At 29.9% G+C, this 15,297-nt stretch overlaps 2 protein-coding genes across 4 annotated transcripts; one reads left to right on the top strand and one right to left on the bottom strand.

Moving 5' to 3' along the window:
* Positions 1 to 287: 287 nt before the first annotated feature.
* LOC136996990 (fatty acyl-CoA reductase wat-like) lies at positions 288 to 4,081 on the bottom strand. Of its 2 annotated transcripts, none has more exons than XM_067347032.1 (4): positions 3,130 to 4,081; positions 2,757 to 2,899; positions 2,612 to 2,681; positions 288 to 2,310 (listed from the first exon to the last, which is right to left on the bottom strand). In XM_067347032.1, the coding sequence occupies exons 1-4, from the start codon at positions 3,418 to 3,420 to the stop codon at positions 2,308 to 2,310; spliced, it is 507 nt and encodes a 168-aa protein (XP_067203133.1). In that variant the 5' UTR covers positions 3,421 to 4,081; the 3' UTR covers positions 288 to 2,307. The 2 variants fall into 2 exon arrangements, with proteins under 2 accessions (XP_067203133.1, XP_067203132.1); XM_067347031.1 differs by having other exon boundaries at positions 288 to 2,245.
* Positions 4,082 to 10,404: 6,323 nt separating this feature from the next.
* On the top strand, positions 10,405 to 14,986 carry LOC136998737 (alpha-tocopherol transfer protein-like). Of its 2 annotated transcripts, none has more exons than XM_067351846.1 (8): positions 10,405 to 10,506; positions 11,015 to 11,188; positions 11,394 to 11,559; positions 11,785 to 11,892; positions 13,762 to 13,900; positions 13,999 to 14,109; positions 14,221 to 14,326; positions 14,632 to 14,986. In XM_067351846.1, the coding sequence occupies exons 2-8, from the start codon at positions 11,065 to 11,067 to the stop codon at positions 14,781 to 14,783; spliced, it is 906 nt and encodes a 301-aa protein (XP_067207947.1). In that variant the 5' UTR covers positions 10,405 to 10,506; positions 11,015 to 11,064; the 3' UTR covers positions 14,784 to 14,986. The 2 variants fall into 2 exon arrangements, with proteins under 2 accessions (XP_067207947.1, XP_067207951.1); XM_067351850.1 differs by having other exon boundaries at positions 10,423 to 10,506; positions 10,920 to 11,188.
* Positions 14,987 to 15,297: the final 311 nt, after the last annotated feature.

Genomic DNA, 15,297 nt, shown 5'->3' with positions numbered 1-15,297 from the left:
TTAGAAACGTAACAACAGAACTATCGTGTACAATTTAGAAAACCATCTCACACTCAAAACGCGTTCTCACGGCACTGAGGACCAAGCGTAACTCACACTTGACACTTTATTTACAAATTACTAAGCGACGCTTGTGTCAACTTATTTACAAATTACTAAGCGACGCTTCTCAATGCCAACTCGCAGCCCACACGTCACAATCGACGATTTCCCGCGGTGCGAGCGCAACAATATATTTGATTATACACTGTTAAAAACAAATACAAAAAAAAAGTTGCAAAAAGTCTTGAAAATTTTCGATATTCTAGCCACCCGCCTTACTCATTTGCCACACTTACTATTTGGCATTTATCGTCCGCTGTTTCCGGCTTAATAGAAAAAAGACGGAACATAATATATTAGCATCTTTCGAATATCTCTTAACAGAGGCGAACGCGGAGCTCACACGGATACGGTTTTCGCTTGTGTGCGTACCCTCTTCTCCACGATGTCCTTGGTGCTGTCCTACTCGAGTTTGTATCACTGATATTGAATATGAATGTGCATAATCAGTAATTACATCCTAGTTTGATATGTATATGTATAATCGAATCGTTCTTTGATTTAATTTGTTATTGACAATATGTGGGAATGTATAAAAAAACACGCTGTCAAGAAAATATTTATGTAGATGTAGATCTCTCTAAACAACATATTCACTGTACCTTTCAACGACCTTATTGTGAGTGATTTTATTTATCAAAGAATGTTACAACTTTTAATATTTTATTAACAATTTAATCGGCGAGACTATCATCCAACATAATATCGGCTTTCGAATTTTGGCCGAAAACTAAGTTTTATCTACTTATTTCAAAGTTATGCTACACGGAAAGAAAAAATATTTTTAAAACCGTGTATCCTGTTTACTGACACTTTTAAACAAATTTTTATTAATTTTAGCTTATATTATAATAAAATAAAACTTATGCTAACTAATGGCAGAACAAAAAATACCGATCAGCAAGTTACCAGCTTGCTTCCTAATCACGTATATCAGTGCTCGGAATTAGTTGCACATTTCGGGCCGATTCTGGAGAGGACGCTTCCTGTTCCCTCACTACCGCCCGGCCGCTGGCGACCGAGCCGATAGCTCTGGTTCAGGAGCGTTTTATATTAGAAATAGGCTGGATTGTTTAGGCATCTCTCAGGAAATCGTAACATTTTCTTCACTACATAAATAATGTTTATTTTCATTAATACATAATATATATATATTTAATTATTAATATTTAACTATTAATGAAAATAAACATTATTTATGTAGCAAAGAAAATATCACTATTTTTCGAGAGGTGCCTCAACAACCGAGCCTATTTCTTATACAGGGTATTTCATAATGTCCGTGCCAGCGCTCGTGTACGGGTAGAATGCGGTAAACTGAATAGAAAAGTCCTGTACCATTTTGCAATTTTTGCAATAATAATTGAGATATTAATTAAAAAGGATTGACGAATAATTGCGCGTTGCACGCGGCTAGACCATGGGCTGTACACTCTAGGCGTGACAGCAACGAGGATCACACGGCAACGAAAAATAACAACATGTATTACTCTTGCTCTTGCCATGCGTTGTTATTTTTCGTTGCCGTGCGATCCTCGTTGCTGTCACGCCTAAAGTGTACAGCCCATAATCTAGCCGCGTGCAACGCGCAATTATTCGCCAATCCTTTTTAATTCATATCTCAATTATTATTGCAAAAATTGCAAAACGATAAAGGATTTTTCTATTCAGTTTACCACACTCTACCTGCACACGAGTGTTGGCACGGACATTATGAAACACCCTGTATAAAACGCTCCTGCGCCAGAGCTGCTCGGCGGCTCGGCCGCCAGCGGCCGGGCGGTAGTGGGGGAATAGGAGGCGTCGTCCCTTGAATCGGCCCGAAATGTGCAACTAATTCCGAGCCCTGACGTATATGAAAACTTAAATATTAAAACCATATGTCTAATAACACTTTTGTCGGAATATCAAATGTCGAATGTTGAGTTGCGTTTTCAAGCATTGAGATTAATATATGTATATCTAATAATATTCATCGATCGAAAAAGACAACGATGATGATAAATGTACTTTGTATTAGCTGTATCCCATGCGCACGCGATAAGAGCGTTGATTACTAAATCAGCAGGTATCACATCTGTTGACATCGAACCATCGCAATGAACCGATCGCAGCAATCCAATACTAGCACCAACAACAATTCCTGTTGGATAATACCGTATAAATTGTCGATTCAACCTCGTATAGGTTCTCGATACGTTGAAATTACTAAAATTAAGATAATAATCCTTAATTTTCAACTTAAGATTTATCAAATCTCTATACGTATTATTATTATAATTAATTACTATTTTGTGATGATAATTACTATATTTACAATCATTTATTATTAATAACGTAATTAATTATTTTTATCCAAATAATAATTCAATATTTCTAAAACTGTGTATCCTATTTGCTGACACTTTAAAAAAAAATTATTATTAACTTTAACTTATGTTATAATAAGAATGTTAAACTTATGCTAACTAATGGAAGGACGAAAAATGCCGATTGGCAAATCACCAACCTGCTTCCTAATCACATCCTCCGCCATCGCTTTTGTAAAAGTATAGGTATTTGGCCGTTTTTCTAAAAATCTGTAAAAGATAAAAAAATAAGATTTTTTTTCGCTTTTTTTTTTCAAGAATTTGAACAAAGAAAAATTCACGTACTGTGGTGTTATATCGGCCAATTTATCATCCGTGCATTCCATCAAAGCGAGTAGTTCGTCGGAATCCATTGGCGCGTCGTAAAATTTTTCTTCTATCACGTTTTGCAGACAGTTTGCATATGCGGTTGATACATACACAAATAACTGAAGAAATTGAACAAGTAAAATATCAATCGCGTTGTTTTACTATAAAATTTTAACTTCAAAATTTTCGAGAAAAGTCATTTGATTGAATAAATAATAAATAAATAATAAATCGTAAATAATAAATAACAGAATAATAAAGAAATAAATAAATAACAAATCATAAAATAATTGTAAGATGCTTCTCAGGTATTTTTATCGTTTTTTGTTTCTTAAATATATTTAAATACCTTTAGATTATGGATTTCCTTACAAAGATTTAGAACGTCTTTCGTACCTCCGACATTAATTGTTAGTACTAATTTCAACTTCTCATCGAATTTTACTGTTGACGAGATATGGAAGACAATCGAAACTTCTCGAATGAGAGTAGCCCGATCTTCCGAAGATATTCCGAGATTCGGGTGGTTACAATCTCCCGTTATAGAAATTATTTGATCCCGAAAGTTCGGTTGCTTGTCTTTAAGTCTTTCAAATACCTGCATAAAGTGAATAACGGTAAATCCACAAAAATTACACATTAACTAAATTAAAAGAAATTCATTATAAAAGATTAATAAAAATCGATAACTTTTATCATTTATAATAAATCTTCGACTTTAATCTTTTTCTTTAACAAATGGTAGAAGTTTTGCTCTGCAGTTCTGGTGTGCCTCTTCAAAAACTGTAAGTGAGTGGTCCCTTTAAATGTAAAACCATCAGACATAACATTTATATAAGTTCTTAAACAATTCCAAGAAATATGAAAATATAAAACTATCGAAGGACGATAAGAATTTTTTTTGGTTATCTAACAGTTACTAGATTAGCTTTACATGAGTTTTTTTTATTTCAATTTTTCTACGTTTGATTTAAAAGAAATCCCGAGCTCTTAGAATACAAATTAATGACGCAACAATAAAAAAAAGAACTTGAAGACTGATTAGCAAGGTGTGGTCACTGAGTAGCAATTATTTATTTTTTTCTGTTTATCAATCGAGCGAGTCGCTCGCTAATGATAATGACAGCATCTATACAGAAATAACTTAGATCATAAAATTATTAACAAAGTACAATTTGATTACGTAATTTCTTTGCAAATTTTACAGCACATTGCTTTAATTTTTTTTTTAATGACACAACACAATTAAGCTGAATTTGAAATTGTAAAATAATCGAATTCCATAAATTTGTTATTTGTCTAATGGCTAGTTCATCAATATTTATAAAACATTGGAGATGGTTATAAAGATGGAGCAAAACGTTTGAAGAATAAAAAGAAGCAAAATTTAACAATTGCTATTTTTTACATTTAGCTAGAGTCTTTAAGCTATTGTTTTTATTATTGTAATACTGAATATTTTTGTAGGTTTATAACATAACATTTTGTTTTAGAAATTAATAAATTCAAAATAAATTTTTACGGAAAAACGATAAATTTTTTCGATTAATCAAAGCTAAAAACGTTAACACATATATTAAATTATTAATTAATGTCTATCAAGACAATGTTTAATATACGAGGGCAGTCTGAAAAATTCGCGGAGCGACATTTGTAAGTCAATAGTAGAGTTTTAAATTTTAATTGGTTGTACAACTTCACTCTTCATATGAACCCATGTGAAGTGCGAAATCTATCTGTCAATTGATTCTTTACTTTCAAGCCATTCAAAGTTGATGTGTCAGTGTATTTTTTAACATGGAAAATTTGTAACATTGTGCTGTAATAGAATTTTTTGTTAAGAAATGTTTAAAGGCAGGTTTTTTTTTATAGTCCCGGCTTAGCCATTCGCGCCCTGATATTTTTTCTCTCTTCCTTTCTTTCTAATAATTCCTATCAGTACTTACTGATCCTCCATATGTGAGAACAATGTACTAAAATTTTCATACACTTTAAGTATTTCGAACCAGAGATCGGTGTACAAAGTTAACTGTCTCACGTAGACTAATAAATTAATTTCTTTAAGAAAAATTAAAATTTCGCATTAACATCCCGCGACGGCTCTCAATGCCTTTCTAATATATTATTTCTTTATAGTGTTACCATCTAGAAACGCAATATGTAACTGATAAAATATAAGCGTTTTACATAATTTACATTTTAGGAAATTTTACATAATAAAAAATAAAAATGAGACTTAATTATGCATTGTATATTGTTAATTGCTATCTCAGTATAATAACCATTAACATTTTGCATTTAACATTTTTTAAATATCTTTTTCACGAAGATATTAAAATTTTTTTGAAGGGTGCTTCTATCCTTATAACAGTTTTCTAGCCAAAACAAAAAATAATTTTTTGATTAGGTTTATATGTATTATATTTCTGGAAAGTTTCAGATTTTTTAGAAAATTTGAATCGCCAAATTTTTCTTGTATAGTTCTAAAGCGCTCTGCACTCAAACAGCTTTCCTAAAAAACCGGTACTGCCGGTGATAAAGATGCTTTGGCCATGATAGAACTTCTCAATCGGCGATAGTTTTTCATTGACCGCCGACAAATTCTCTATCAATAAGGATTCCATCAGCGAGAGTTCCATGCGTGATTTTGATTTGCATTCCGATTTGATAACAGCCATTTCGTGGTTGTCGATTCGATGTATGAACACTTTTATTATCTCTTCTCCAAGCTTCCATCTTAACAAATGAGCTTTGTTATTAAATCGATTCACCTTAGATTTAATTTGCAATGTGTTACGCGACGGCCTCCATTATGTATCGTAATTTACGTATCCATATTTATCGACTTTTTTACAATATTTTTCCATTGTCGATTAACTTTAACCAATGGTTCCAATTTATCGACAAAATTATCAAGATGAATGAAGGTTAAGCCCACACGTATTCCATAAATATTTAATTCATGCAGTCGCACGTTGAACGCTGTTAACGAACTGCGAAAAATAGGTAGCAAACTGTTGACATAATATCTATGATCATATAACTTTGTTTACATTCTTCAACAGATTAGTACGACATACACAAATTTCACTGTTCGTAATATCAGCTTATAACACCTAAAGTAGAGTATTAAATTTGTGAAACTTTAATTTGTTATATCTCCTAAACCAAAGCCGTTCCCCATTTATTTTTTGCAGGGAATTACTTAGAACACCCCCCCTCCCCCGCTACAACATATCAAAAGGGCAACAAAATTGGTGAGGTGTGACCTAAAATGCATATTTACCCGAATTTTTACTATGGCATATTATAAAACATGTTAGGTAGTTAAGTGTTAGTTTCAAATTTTATTGTATTATAATTTATTCTATAAAGCCCATGATGGTCCACCGATAATACAAAAATAGTAAAATGTAATTAAAAATTGTATTACAAATTAATATAAAATTTTCTCCGTGTAGAAGCGAAATAGCTATATCGAGTACCTAATGCGATAAGTATCTAATGCGCAAATAATTTTTCTGTTCGGTTTACTCTCTTCTACCAGCTTACGAGCATTGTCGTAATTATTATCAGATATCATGTATGTATGATGCTTGTCATTTGTTTACATATTCATCTCGCATAATTAATTCTATAATTAGTATAGTAATAACTCTGTTTATGTAAATAGCTTGATTTCTCGTTTCATGCAGTATAATTAGAGAAGCAAAAACTTCTGTTAATCTTTGCTATGTGTTTGCTATGTGTACTTGACGTCTTTTTTACAACTAGATAATAATTGTACAGAGAGAGAGAGAGAGAGAGAGAGAGAGAGAGAGAGAGAGGAGTGTTTATATTTGCGCGCAAACTATTTCTTCCAAGCAATTTGACGACACTCCACGCAGAATATTTTCAGTTAGTTTAGTAGAAACAGAACGTCCACGATAAATTTAGGATCCTTTACTCTTATGGACTAATTCGATCAAGCCCCCAATATAATGCCGAGTCACGTTCTTATCAAATCACATTCTTGTTAAGTCTAAAATTTATTATTTAAAAAGTAAAATACGTCTTGAAAGTTTTTTTAGGGTGAATATTAAAAACTGTACTCTTCAAAAAAATTAAGGGATTACTTGACTTTAGTGGAAAAAAAGGTATTTTTTAAACGGTTGTAACTTTGTAACAAAAAGTCATATCAACTTTCTAAGAAAAGCAAAATCTTTAAAGATTCAAATCTGTAGCTCCAAATAAAAATTTTTTGCTTGACTTTGGAAACGTACACAACGCATAAAAAATCTGAGAAAAGTTTCATTAGAAGCATTTGAAAGCTTAAAACTTTTCTTTTAGGTTGAGTGGTCGGCGATTAATTGTCTGATTTTTCGTTGCCGAGCGTTCAAGGATTAATGGAAAACTTGCTTTTTTTACTTTAAATTCTTGTATCTCCGTAACCAATAATCGTATAATGTTTAATATGTAAATATGATAATAAAAATATATGTATAATAGCTATGCATGAAAAATTATGCTATTGCGTCAGTATATCTATTTATCATACTAAGTAGTTGCTCTCGACTTTTGATACCTCCCAGCTAAGATGTTGAGGCATCTCTTAAGAAATCGTAACATTTTCTTCGTTACATAAATAATGGTTATTTTCATTAATAATTAAATATATATATATATATATATATATATATATATATATATAAATATAATTATATATATATTATGTATTAATAAAAATAAACATTATTTATGTAGCGAAGAAAATGTTACGATTTCCTGAGAGATGCCTAAACAATCCAGCCTATTTCTTATATAAAACGCTCCTGAGCCAGAGCTATCGGCGACTCGGTCGCCAGTGACCGGACGGTAGTGGGGCAACAGAAGGCATCGTCTCGAGAATCGACCCGAAATGTGCAACTAGAGCACTAAAGATGTAGGTATTTTCACGTCTGCGCCATTTTTGCTCCATTCCCCCACTCCTTACCCTCTCGCCTAATCACCATAAACTTCTTAGCTCAGCGAGGGCGAGCTAAGAAGCTAAAAGGGCGAGAGGGCAAGGAGTGGGGGAATGAAGCAAAAATGACGCAGACGTGAGAATACTCCCGTTTATAGTGCCTTAGTGCAACCAATTCTGAACGCTGCTTTAAGAGGTTACACCACTTTGAACCTGAAAAATCAACGCTATTTTTGGCAATTTTTTTTTAAAAAAATTATTAAACAAATATCAAATCTGTTATAAGTTTACTATTATACACATTTTAAAGTATACAGAAGTATTATTATTATTATTGTTGTTTTTTTTTTTTTTTTACAAAATGGCGATGCTGGAGCGGTGTTTATGATAGTCGGTTTTGAGAAACCGCTTAATCGGCGTGCAGGATAACTGCAATACGATTCGACTTAGATCAGAAAACTAAAAATGTTTATTTTTTACATGATATTTACTAAAGATGTTCATAAGAATATCTAGAAATATTGATTTTTGTAGAAATGGTAAACATTTGAAAAAAAATACCGTTTTTACCCAAAAAATTTTGATTAAAAATGTTTGTAGTAAAAAAAGTTTTTAATATATCGTAAAATCCCTATGTACTTCTTTAGATTATGCAAAAAAGAAGATTATCTTGAAATTTCATGTGAATCGGATCAAAATTGTAGAAGATATCTTGCACGCCGATTTGAAAGATGTTATTTAAAAAAAAACGCGTTTAAAGTTTCGTTTATAACGATATTTTGTGTATAAAATTCAATAATGATGAATAAATGATGAATAAAATTATATTTTTAAGACTCTAAACTAACATTTTAACAAAAACAAAAAAAAAACAAAATTGATTTTTTCAAAATTTCAAAGTGGTGTAACTCCTTAATTCAGCGCTCGGAATTAGTTGCACATTTCGGGCCGATTCTGGAAGACGACGCCTCCTGTCCCTCCACTACCGCCCGGCCGCTGGCGGCCGAGCCGCCGATAGCTCTGGTTCAGGAGCGTTTTATATTAGAAATAGGCTGGATTGTTTAGGCATCTCTCAGGAAATCGTAACATTTTCTTCACTACATAAATAATGTTTATTCTTATTAATACATAATATATATATTTAATTATTAATGAAAATAAACATTATTTATGTAGCAAAGAAAATATTACTATTTTTTGAGAGGTGCCTCAACAACCGAGCCTATTTCTTATATAAAACGCTCCTGCGTCAGAGCTATCGGCGGCTCGACCGCCAGCGGCCGGGCGGTAGTGGGGGGACAGGAGGCGTCGTCTCTTGAATTGGCCCGAAATGTGCAACTAATTCCGAGCGCTGCCTTAATTTAACATAATTTTGCATAAACTATGAAATATCTCGTTGAATATTTATTTTTCAATTATCTTACCTCAATACTTTTATGCACAAATTAATGAGAGAGATTAATTGGTGTAAAAAAAAAACACAGTTATCTTCAAGAAAAAATATGATATGATATCATTTTAACTACATATTTTTTCTTTAAGACAACTATGTGTTTTTTTAATAACAAATAAAATTTTTAAAAATTTTCCTGTAAAAAAAAAAATTTTTTTAAATCGTGGAAAAAACGTTTCTTAAATTATGATTACAAAACCGTTTTTTATTGATGCTTGACGGTTAAAAAACATTAGATACACATAGGAAACGTATATGAAATGAGCATATGCTACCTGGGCTGTTATTATCATTATTTTGTTTTGCGAAAAAATAATATATGTTAATATATGTACATAGTTTTGGCTTTTTTTGAAAAAAATAATAAAAATTAAAATATTTATCCTCTTTCCTATACTTTAATTATAATAAAAACTTACAAAATTAAATCACATCAAGTATTAATAGAATTAATAATATTAAAGACAAGTTTTAATAGAATCAGAAACACATGATTACAACAGAACAGGGCAGAATGTTAAACCAATAACTTTAGAAAAAAATACTGATTTGCTATTGTCAATAGAAAAACAAAAAATTATTTTACAATTCTGCAATAAAATTTATTTCTGTATTACATAAAATTACAATGATACACAATCACAATTATATTAATTATCGCTTTTGGAGTCTTTTTCAAAAAAAAATTTTTTGCACATTTTTGAATGATATTTATCATAAAAACATTGAAAGCAAAGTACCGATTTATACGATTGGATTTCTTGTGGGTGTGTGATTGCAAAAATTTTTAATAAATATAAAATAATATTTTTTAATCAAAAAAAGGATTATCTAATAATATACTTGATTATACACTGTTAAAAACAAATACGAAAAAAAAAAAGTTGCAAAAAGTCTTGAAAATTTTCGATATTCTAGCCACCCGCCTTACTCATTTGCCACACTTACTATTTGGCATTTATCGTCCGCTGTTTCCAGCTTAATAGAAAGGAGACACAACATAATATATTAGCATCTTTCGAATATCTCTTAGCAGAGGCGAACGCGGAGCTCACACGGATACGGTTTTTGCTTGTGTGCGTACCCTCTTCTCCACGATGTCCTTGGTGCTGTCCTACTCGAGTTTGTATCACTGATATTGAATATGAATGTGCATAATCAGTAATTACATCCTAGTTTGATATGTATATGTATAATCGAATCGTTCTTTGATTTGATTTGTTATTGACAATGTGTGGAAATGTATAAAAGAACACGCTGTCAAGAAAATATTTATGTAGATGTAGATCTTTCTGATCAACATATCCACTGTACCTTTTAACGATCTTATTGTGAGTGATTTTATTTATCAAAGAATGTTACAACTATTAATATTTTATTAAAAATTTAATCGGCGAGACTATCATCCAACATAATATCGGCTTTCGAATTTCGGATGAAAACTAAGTTTTATCTACTTATTTCAAAGTTACGCTACACGGAAAGAAAGAATTTACTGTCACAGCAAATTTTACGCTGTTATAATAAAAATATAAGTTATAAAGATATTTTGCTACAATAATGTAAATCTTGATATGTCAGAAAATTTTTTTCCGTGTTTAAGAAGAAAATGTGAAAAAATTCTTAAATTGCTTTAAACATCAAACTAATACTGTGTACTTCTTTCTTTATTTGTTTATATTCAAGAAAATTCATTTAAATTAATATAAATATTTTATAATAATCAATCATTATCTTATTTTAGATAACCCAAAATTGAAACAGAATCTCTATTTTTAATTTTTTTCCGAATAAAGCATGTAGCTTTAAAATATTGCCTAATATATGCAATAATTTTAGTTTGCACATATCTCAAGCAATTTGATAAAGAAACGGTGATAACAAAAGTGATGAAGCTCGAAATGCCTACACTTCAAGAAGTGCTGGAGGATAATGGTGGAAACGAAGATCTTTTGTTAGAGTTATTATGTAAATTTCGGCTGTGGTTAAAACAACAAATTCATCTTCCTCAAGGTGAGTATTTTTAAATTTTAATCGATCAGTTTTATCATCGATTAATATGTTAATTATCTAAAAATCTAAAAATATAGTGGTTTAATAATCATGATATCCATGATTAATAATAAAAAATCCACAATATTTTATTTGTAATTTTTTATCGTTTTTTTTTTATTGAATGAATCTTACATAATGATGAGCATTATTTTACATTTTACAGATATCTCCGACCAACGATTAAAATTTTTCATTTCTACCGTCAAATTTGATTTCGAAAAAGCCACAAAATGTTTAGATATGCTTTACACTCTTCATAATCTTATTCCTGAAATTTACGATAATCTTGATCCTCTTAGCGATGATATAAAACTATACAACACATACTTGTAAGCAATTAAGTCAATTATAAGTTATTTTTTAATCTCCACATATTGCCTTGTATATTTTAAATGTAGAAAATATTATTCAAAAATTTTAATTTTGATTTTATAGTATAAAGTAACAAATATTAACAAATAATTGTAAGAATTGCAAAAACGTTTGCACAATAATTTAAAATCTATTTCTGTGCTTGCAAACACGTATGATATTTTTATAAATATTTATTTCAGACAATTCATCCCTTTGCCAATGTTAACGCCAGATAAATGTAGAGTACATATATCCCGGATAATAGATTACGGTGGCTCCAAATATGATGATGCTTGGGTAGATGTGCGGTACGTATGTGTAACTGTATTCCGAGTATATAAATGTATCAAATTAGTACCAATAAGTAAAATGTTAGCATTATTGGCAGATTATGTATCTAAATCAGAACTCGGCGTTAGTTGCACATTTCGGCTCGATTCTTGAGACGACGCACATTGGGTAAAATTGCAGTGTTCCCGGAAAAAAGTTTATAATTTTTGAAATACTAGATTTATTGCAATATTTTATAGAAGAAAGTTAGATGTCTAATCTTAAGAACAAAACAATAATATTAAACTATGAAACTATTAAATTATTAAACTATTAAACTATAAGTTATAAACTATTAAAATTGCAATATATATATATTGCAATTTTAATAGTTTATAATTTATAGTTTAATAGTTTAATAGTTTAATAATTTCATAGTTTTATAGTGTTTAATAGTTTAATAAATTTTTAAAATAGTTTAATAATTTTCATATTTTCATATATATATATATATATATATATATTTAAATTAAATTAAAAATCGATGCATGCGGGCTGTTTTTGTTTTGGTCTAAACTAGTAAGCGAGCGAGCGAGTAGTGAAGGAGAGATCGCCGAGTCGAGAAGACGAATATATTGCGACAAGTGTATTTCCATTATTAATATATCTTTCATTAATTTAAAAAACTCTGTTTCTCAGTGGAAAAAAAACCTTACAATATCAATTAGAGAGTCAGATGTTTTTATTGTATAGTTGCTAAGGAAATCCTGTTTTTTTTTAAAGATAGTTAACATTAGCTTTCCTGCCTCAAAAGACGAAAAGGCGCAATTAAGCGCAGCCAAACTTTTTTTTATGTGTTTGTAAAGATATAAGGAATATCTATAAAAAAAATAGGTCGAAGGTAAACGGAGCTAATGTAGAAAACTTTAAATGTTTAAGGGGTTACACCACTTTGAACCTGAAAAATCAACGTTATTTTTGGCAATTTTTTTTAGAAAAAATCATTAAATAAATATCAAATCTGTTATAAGTTTACTATTATACACATCTTAAAGTATACAGAATTTTTTTTTTTTTTTTTTTTTTACAAAATGGCGATGCTGGAACGGTGTTTATGATAGTCAATTTTGAGAAACCGCTTAATCGGCGTGCAGGATAACTGCAATACCACTGCTGCATCACCATATCTTTGAAAAAAAATCGAAGATTAAAATTTTAACATATAAGATTATTTTTATAAGATAAAAAAGCTACATTTTTAGACTTAATTATACCAGAAATAAACCTAGTAAAAAATATTTGAAAAATATACTTTTTTCCGCTTATATACCACTGTGCGACGCCCACTACCGCGCGGCCAAGCCGTCGATAGCCTTGACTCAGGAGCATCTGTGTAACAAATAGGTTGATGATGAGCGGGCACCTTTCAGAAAATAAAATTTTCAGCCTATTTGTTACACAGGCGCTCCTGAGGCAAGGCTATCGACGGCTCGGCCGCCAGCGGCCGCGCGGTGGTGGGACAGCGGAAGGCGTCGTCTCAAGAATCGAGCCGAAATGTGCAACTAACGCCGAGCTCTGATCTAAATTAATAGCAAATTTGCTATCAATCTGCTATTCCTAGCATTCAAGTCTATCAAGTAGAGTAAACGTACTACGGAGAAGATACGAGTAATTATATTATCACAGTAAATAAGCAGGAATACGATTTTTTCCCGCAAATATTATTTCTCAGAAGATTAAATTGTCGAGCATTGCAATTGTCCATAACTTAATTCATGAAAAAAATTACTCACAAGTAGATCGCATGTTGTAAGCTAAAGATGTTGAAAAATCGGAATAAATAGAAAAATTTTCTTTCGACTTTTTCCGAAAGCAGAAAAAATGTACGTTATATGCTAATGTCACAGGTATCGCTTAATGACAATAGAAGTGCGCATAGAAGAAGATATAGTTACTAAGAATATTTTAATTTGGGATTGCGCCGGTGTAAATATCAATCATATAATAAAGTTTACGCCAATTTTATTTAAATTTGACTCCTGTCTGGTACGTAATTACGATTTTGTTATAGTAATATTTAATAAGAAAATAATTTATTGTATTGTGTTATATTTAAAATAATTTATATTTTCTAAATTATTTAGATGGCATATGGTTTAAGAATAAAAGCAATTTATCTTATCAATGCACCACAAATTATTGATATAGTCATGAAAGCGGCTAAATCAATATTGAGGGCAAAACTTTTCAACAGAGTAAGTCTAAATTAAATTAATAGAAATATATTTTGTTAAATAATATTTGTTTTGTCTTTGTTAAAACAATTAAATTTTTACAATTTTAATCTATGCTACCATTTCATTCAGATACACATTTATACATCCGGAATAGAATCATTGTATAAAAAAATACCAAAATCTATTCTGCCAATAGATTATGGCGGTGAACAACCGTCAATGGATGCTTTAACAGGTAAAATATCGTCAACATTCTATATACATACATTTATCAATAATTCTATCAGTTTAATAACAAAATCACAAAACATTAGAAAATAATAAATACGTAACATTTTTATGTTTGATGGAAAATAATTGTTACCTTAATTATTATATCTCGCAATAATACATAATTATTCCAATCAACAAACTAGTTTTTAAATTTATCTATACTTAAAAATGTCTATTTTTATTAGTATTGATTATTTAAATATTAAAAAGTCATTAAAGTTTTTTTTCAATATTTACAAGCTAATTTTCATATTGTTATATTTCCAGATATGTGGCGTGCAAAACTAGTCGAACGGAGGGATTGGTTTCTAAAAGAAGAAAAACGTAAAGTCAACGAATCTCTTCGAACAAATTCTGTAATAAATCCGCACGATTTGTTCGGAGTTTCAGGAACATTTAGACAACTACTAATTGATTGACGTAAATATTTTATACTAAATAAATAAGCAAAATTTAAATTTTTTAAATAATTGCGTATTCTACTTGTTTATTGAAAAAAATTGCATTGATATAAGATACTTATGTACAGATAAAATATGTACAGATAAAATAGAAACTCATCATATAAGAAAATAGATTCACAAAAATTTACGCATTTCTTGTATTAATATAAAAAGTTAAATTTTGTTAATTATATTAATGTTATTATTAATAAAATTAATTATATTAATAAATAAAATATAATTAATAAAATTTAACTTTTTATATTAATATAAGATATGCGTAATTTTTTGTGAATATATTTTCTTATATGATGAGTCTCTATTTTATCCGTACACATTTTATTTGTACATACGTATCAATTCCACTTTTTCAGTAAACAAGTAGAATACACAATTGTTTTAAAAAATTAAACTTTGCCTATCATTATATTAATAAAATATATTACATGTATTAATTACATTTTATTAATTATATTAATACTTATAAAAA

Source organism: Linepithema humile, chromosome 1 (genome assembly GCF_040581485.1).
Source record: "Linepithema humile isolate Giens D197 chromosome 1, Lhum_UNIL_v1.0, whole genome shotgun sequence".
NCBI classification, from domain to species: domain Eukaryota; kingdom Metazoa; phylum Arthropoda; class Insecta; order Hymenoptera; family Formicidae; genus Linepithema; species Linepithema humile.
This window is presented reverse-complemented; position numbering and strand designations above follow the sequence as displayed.